The 6812-nt window shown below is 25.7% G+C and overlaps 1 protein-coding gene across 1 annotated transcript; it reads right to left on the bottom strand.

Annotated features, from left to right (window-relative positions):
* Positions 1–253: 253 nt before the first annotated feature.
* LOC109792425 (acyl-[acyl-carrier-protein] hydrolase FATB2, chloroplastic) lies at positions 254–5479 on the bottom strand. The gene is made up of 6 exons (XM_020351837.3): positions 4981–5479; positions 1650–1786; positions 1417–1530; positions 1147–1318; positions 951–1019; positions 254–727 (listed from the first exon to the last, which is right to left on the bottom strand). Exons 1-6 carry the CDS (start codon positions 5341–5343, stop codon positions 482–484), a joined length of 1101 nt encoding a protein of 366 aa, XP_020207426.1. The 5' UTR covers positions 5344–5479; the 3' UTR covers positions 254–481.
* Positions 5480–6812: the final 1333 nt, after the last annotated feature.

Here is a 6812-nt window from a genome sequence, read left to right as displayed (position 1 = left end):
TTTATTGTTTTTTTAATGCAGACAAGTTTTAGTTTCTACTTTCATTTTTATCTCATTTTATTTTAAAACTATTCAAAATCCCTAAAATCCTAAAATTTATAACTGCTTAGAGCATCTTCAGTAGGGGTTGCTTATACCAGTACCACATCATGCCGCATCAGATTTGTGAGTTACTTAAATTTTAGCAAAGTTGTATGTACATTCAACTTCAATATAATTTTATTTTATCTTTTAAATAAAATACACAGATATGGAGATAAAAGTGTCACTTTTGCTTTGATATATATAAAGAAAATCAAATTAAATTAACCACGAAAAACTACATCACCAAGTATTACACTATTAAATTATTTTTAGTTTTTCTCAAGTGTAGCAGCAGAATTTTCTGTAAATATTAGAAACTTGCTGTTCTTGTATTTTTTTATTTTTTATTTATCACAATGCAATAGCAAACAGATGAAAAGCATAATATATAACTGTATCACTGCTGGTTTTGCTTATGTAGCCATTCTGTTCTTGCTCGGACCAACTCCGCTTTACTGTCTTGTAGACGAAGAAGGTGTATATATTCCAGGTCGGCTTTTCTGTTATTATTATTAGCATCACCAACCACTCTGGATGATGGACTACTCAGTGATTCCAACACATCTGAATGCCTACATTCACGCCGAAACTCCAAAGTAATGCTCGTCATTTTGTAAATTTCTAACACTTCTCTTGGCACGCTCTGCACCAACCAAATCATTATTTTTCTTATGGATTATCTTAATCATAACCAAATTTTATAACATTGAACTACTATTTTACTAGTGACTTTATTTAGAAATCAAACATAAGCAATTTGTTAACAGTGTTAATAGTAAAAAATTAAGTCCAGATATCACTGCCATATTTCTGGAATATATATCCATTATTTTATCATAGCTTGGGACTATTATTACGTTAATTACCTCTAAGATCCATTTGATATATTTTACATTGCTAACATGCATGTTAGCATCCATGTCATTCCACGTTGGCTGGATTGCATGCAGACAAAAAAAGTTGTCAGTAGAATGATGTAAACGATAATCCAATTGTTGGAATAAATTTTTTATATAGTCCTTGAGGAAGAAAGGGTTTTGTGTATATGTGTATCAAACTTACAGTCACCCCATTGCGAAATCTCTCAGCAATGGCATCATTGAGCTTTGGTATCTTCCGATGATCTATTTCTTCAATGGCATGCTTATGAAACACGAAAGGATTAAGTTCTTGTCTAACTTCATCAGGTATCTTGGATAATCTTCTTGTTTCGGTATTCATCAACGTCCATGTGCTGCACAACGAAATTGCGTAAATAAAAATAGTTGTTCAAATATTATGTTATGTGGCTAGTTATTAAATATGAAAACTGAAAAGGATGAAGTATTGCACCTGGTTGCCTTTGCTAAGATCTCTTTGGTATAATAATCTTTGATTATCCAATCTTTTCGCATTCCATTCTTTCCCGCACTATCACTCCAAGTATCAACCTCAATTTCATCTCCCCTGTTGTATTTATGTTTTTGACTTTAATCAAACCATAATGTATAATGTATTCCTTAAAATTCTAATCGTATTAAAATTATATGTACTATAAAAGTAGTATAAGTGGCAGGTGAAGGTACCGTTTGCTATATCTCTGTACTTGAACTTGAATACGAGTAACAATCCAAGTGAGTTTGCGAAGCTCCATTTCGTGAGTTGCTCCAACATCATTCTGAACTGGGGCGGAAATGAAGCAGATATGCCTTATAGCAGTTTCCTGAACCATTTTATATGCAGGTTCATCAATACTCTATTTATCACGTGTTTCAGGTGCGATGATATTTTGTGTTATTACTTTTGAACATGTTACAACTATTATAGTTTAATAAGATAGGTACCATAATTTCTCATTATTTAATGACATTGGTATTGCATGTAGAATTAGGTTTGGATTCGTTAAGTTAGGTTTTAAGTTCAGAGTCTTATATACAAATAACATGTTGGAAAAGAAAATCGCACTAAATCTAGCCATATTAATATTACGAAATTTTTTATCATATTCCATATTGATATCCTCTATTCTCTATTATAAGTAAAGATAATTGATTTTATAATATTAAAAAAGTGATTATTTACATTACATTTTACTGTTTTTATAAGATTCTTGTTAAATTGTTCAAGTTATAAATATTAAAAGAAATAGTATGATTGAAATGTCATACATTAAAGAAAAAATATCACTAAATAATATAAAAATAGTTAAATTTGTTTATATTTAAGAAAAAAAAATATATTTTACTTATAATAAAGAATAGATGAAATATTGAATAATAATATTTAATAAGTATTAAATCCATGATTTAAAACTTATTATTAAAACTTTTTCTTAGTTTTACATTTCTTAATATCAAATAGAAGTCACTGTTTTATGTTAATTAAGCATCAACATGCAGCAACATAATATTTTGATCAATATTTTATTAAGGAGGGGATCCACTTAATATTTCTTATAATTAATAAGTTAATTTAAATCTTAATATTAATATTTCTTAAATTTCTTAAGACCATTCATTATTATAATCATTAAATTTTTATTTAATTTTCAAATACTTCAAAAAAACTCTGTTTCTTTTTTATTAAATTATTCAATATATTTAATTCACTCCATTATTATTAATTAACGTATATAATATAGAAAAAAAATGGAATAGTATGTAATTGTAGTTTTTTTTTATCAATTAGTGTGTAGTTATTATTAATTAGTGGAAAAAAATAAGTTTATCAGTGTGGGACTTTCATTCTCTTCCTTAGTGGGAAAAAAATGGAATTTCGTGTGCATCTTAAATACACATTATTTCAGAGGAAATAGTGTGCAGTTATTAGTATTATTTAGTAATGGTTTTAAAAATAAAACTTGTATCACAAAATATTTTTGTGACCTTTATTAATAATTGTTGTATTTTTTTCTTTTAAAAGATTAAAATTATATAAAAAAGAATAATATATACACGAAAATATAAAATAACCTTCATATATAAATATAGATTTGATGCTTTTAAAAATAGCTTTTTTTCCCTCTCAAAATATCAAAATTATCTTTTGTTTATCTTTGCCTATATACTTATTTTTATTAGTTGTTTATCTCTTTCAATGTATCAACTTTTGTTTTCAGCTCTAAATTAATTTTTAATATTTTTTCAAAGAAATTTTCAATAATTAAAAATAATTTGATACCATAATTTAACTTGTTATTTATAAACACAAAACGTGGTGTAGTATAAATTTTATTTATTAATATATACATATATAAAATAAAGATATTTATTTATTATAATTTTTAATAATTATGTAATTATTTTTATATATTCAAAAATATTTATTTACTATGAAATTGATTTATACAATTAAATATTTATTTTATACAATGCATATATAGACTAAAGTACTATTTTTCTCTTCCTATATTTCCTTTTCTTTAAAAATACATAAAATTTAAAAGACACTTAAAGTTTTAATATTTATTTTTCTATATTTTAAGATACATAAACTAGATATATATTTTTTTTCAATATTTTTAGCAATAATTTTTGAAAAGTTATTTATAAATAATATATTAACTTAAAGTATATGCATGCTAAATGTTTTAAATATTATTGAAAATTTTCTTAAGCAATTATTATAATTTTTATAAATTTTAGTATTATCATTATCATTCTTACAAATTTGAATATATTTCTTAATAATATATATTTAATATCTTGTTTGAATTTCACTTTTTTTTTTTTATCAATGACAATCGAACACGGTAATATGAGGTTTTACAACACTCATACCATTCTCAATCAATTGAGCTACAACCCTTCATTAATATATAGTATATAGAATAATATATTTTGATTTTAATTCCTAACATTCTTGTAAATAAAGTTTCATATATCTACACATGTTTTATTCTTAAAGATATGATGATTATAAAACAAAAACTTACTTCTACCTATAAGTATTTTAATTTAGATAAAGCTCACGTACTTATATGTACAACTGTTTTTATAAGTAAAATTTATAAAGTTGTTATTATATAACTGATAGATTATTTGTGAATAAATGTTAAAAGGACATTTACTTCAAATTTTTAAATTTTAATGATAGTTTATATTTTAATGATAGTTTATATTTTCTTGTAACATAATCTTCAAATAAGGCTTCCAACAAGATAGTTATAATATTATTATATATTTAAAAAGATAAATTCTACTATATCCTTATATATTTAAAAGAGTTTTGGAACTATTTTTTTTAAAAAAAAAATCATGAACAATTGATTTTAAATTATTTAATTTTTAGGATGTTTATTTTTTTCATTATATATATATATAGTAAAATTCTTAATATATATATATATATATAGATATAAATATATGATACGTTTGGATTTAGTAAAGATATATTTTTTTTTATATATTATGAATTATGATGAATTGAGATTCTTCACACTTGTGTACAAATTATGAGGAATAGGTTGAACAAAAAATTCACAAAATCTCCCTCTACTTCAACAAATAGAATCTTATTGTATTTTTTTCAAAGTTATTTTGATTTCTACAAAATGATTTGAAATACTTGAGTCAATGTTTGGTGAAAAAAAAAGTAAGTTAATTACTTAGATTATTTATTTGTAAAGAATACGTCACTTAGATGTAGAGGAAAAAAAGTAAAAGTGAAAAGAAAAATAATTTATACTTTATGTCATTTTTATTGATTTAAAAAATTAGTTGTATGAAAACACTTTGATTTACAAGAGTATCATAGTAACTCTCATTTTAAAAATTGAAAAAAAAAAAATGTATGTGTTATGGGGTCGAAATTGTATTGTATTTTAATATTTATTTTTCAATAAATACTTCAAATGAAAAGATATAACTACAATTAAAACCTCAATGAAACAGTACACATATACATCTTTTAGCTAACCTGGAGAAAATTCATGAGTGTCTCCATGGTGATAGTTTTATCTGGTCCAATTTGGTAACACCCGACAAGGAAAATCTGCTTATAGACATGCCTGTCCTGCACAATCTTTCCACGAAATGGGCTTTCATTTGGCGACTTGTCTGTTGTAAGATGAGCCAAAGACACATTTTCCATTACCCCAGGACTACTATTAGAACTTGCAGTCATCAACGACGAAGATCTTCGTTTATCATTCAATCTTGCGTTAGTGTTGCATGAGGAATTAAGCCTTGGATTCGCCTTCTCTAAAATCTTCTTCTTCGCATTGCACCAATTTCCTGGAGATTGTAGCCCAATGTTGATGGGTGCCACCATTGATGTCATAGCTGAATGATTAATGATGACGATCACCTCAAAATGGATTGGGCTAGAGTGAGAAAGATAAAGAAGAAGAAAAAAATTAGAGTGAGAAAGATAAAGAAGAAGAAAAAAATTGATTGATGTAATATTTGATATTCTCTATGGTTCTTTATATAAGAAATAAATAACTACACATTTTTTTAAAGATATATAAATTGTTGATGCCTTATAATCATCATCCAAATACAAGTTAAATTTATTTGTCAAAAATGTTGTGTTGAATTAGGTATAGTACTAGTGTTATTAAATTAAATTATTATTTAAACGATTCAATTTAAAGAATATTATTGAAATATTAGTTAATTAAGTAATGCTAACCGGTGGTTAAGGGCACTTGTTAAAAACATTAAATGTATTTTAAAACTAACAAAAATAGTAGATTGATTACATCATTAAATAACTTTTAAAAATGTGGGTCATGCTAACGAGTTCTTAACGAACATTAAATACATATCATAATTGACAAAAACAGTAAGTTAATTACACCATTAAATAAATTTTAAAAGTTTACCATTATTACTAGTCATTCTATTGTGCTTAAATAACAAAATTACCCATCACACCGCAACATTTGACTTTTTATTTATCTTTCCTTTTTTAACAAACGTGTCCACCCACCTAATTAATGTATTGCGAATCTATAAGCTGTAACTTTCCATTATCCACACTACAATAGAAACAATAGTAAATCATATCAATTTTGGGGCGGTAATACCTCTAATATTAATACACTGGAATATTATGAGATTCTTGTGGCCAACCAATACTTCATCAACAACGGAAAACAAATTATTTCAAAGTAGAATATTTTCCCAAATAATAATCTAGACAATCAAACACATCAGGTAATATTTCAACAGTAAGTTTGCTGTCATCATTAGAGTTACCGTATCTGAGGTATTATTTACTTTAATGTTTATTTAGTCATTACGATTAAGGAAGGAGGGTGTTTATAAATTAAATTTAGTCTCAACTCTTAAGTAATGTAAGACATTTTAGACATATCGGAACAAGCCCCTTAGTCGATACTAAGGGGTAAGAATGACCTAAGCCCTTCTTCTAACGTTAATGCTCCTACCATAAGTCTATAGTGGATTAAGGAAAGAGGATGTTTATAAACTACCTTTAACATCGACTCCAAAATAATGTGGGATTTTTTAGGCATTATCGAAACAAGTTCTCCACTCGATGTTAAGGGACAAGAATAGCCTAGGTCCTCCTTCTAACACCAATGTTCCAACCATAATTTCCCATTAGAATTATCGTATATGAGATATTATCCATTTTAACGTTGTTGGATCATTACAATTTTGTCCTTAAAAATGCACCTTGGTGGATTAAGGAAGAAAAGTATTTATAAACTACAACCTCGAGCAATTTGAAACTTTTTAATCGAGCAATTTGAAACTTTTTAATCATATCAGAACAGGTAA

Source organism: Cajanus cajan, chromosome 6, assembly GCF_000230855.2.
Source record: "Cajanus cajan strain Asha chromosome 6, NIPB_CcT2T_4, whole genome shotgun sequence".
Classification (NCBI taxonomy): Eukaryota; Viridiplantae; Streptophyta; class Magnoliopsida; order Fabales; family Fabaceae; genus Cajanus; species Cajanus cajan.
The sequence above is the reverse complement of the archived record's forward strand: the minus strand, read 5'-3'. Positions and strand labels throughout refer to the sequence as shown.

Excerpts from the sequence above, each read along its gene's own strand:
- LOC109792425 (XM_020351837.3), bottom strand. The coding sequence starts at position 5,343 with ATGACATCAATGGTGGCACCCATCAACATTGGGCTACAATCTCCAGGA. Across the intron at positions 1,319-1,416 it reads ATCTTAGCAAAGGCAACCAG|CACATGGACGTTGATGAATA; the intron begins GTGCAATACTTC and ends TTCGTTGTGCAG. Across the intron at positions 1,020-1,146 it reads GATTTCGCAATGGGGTGACT|CCAACGTGGAATGACATGGA; the intron begins GTAAGTTTGATA and ends CATGCAATCCAG.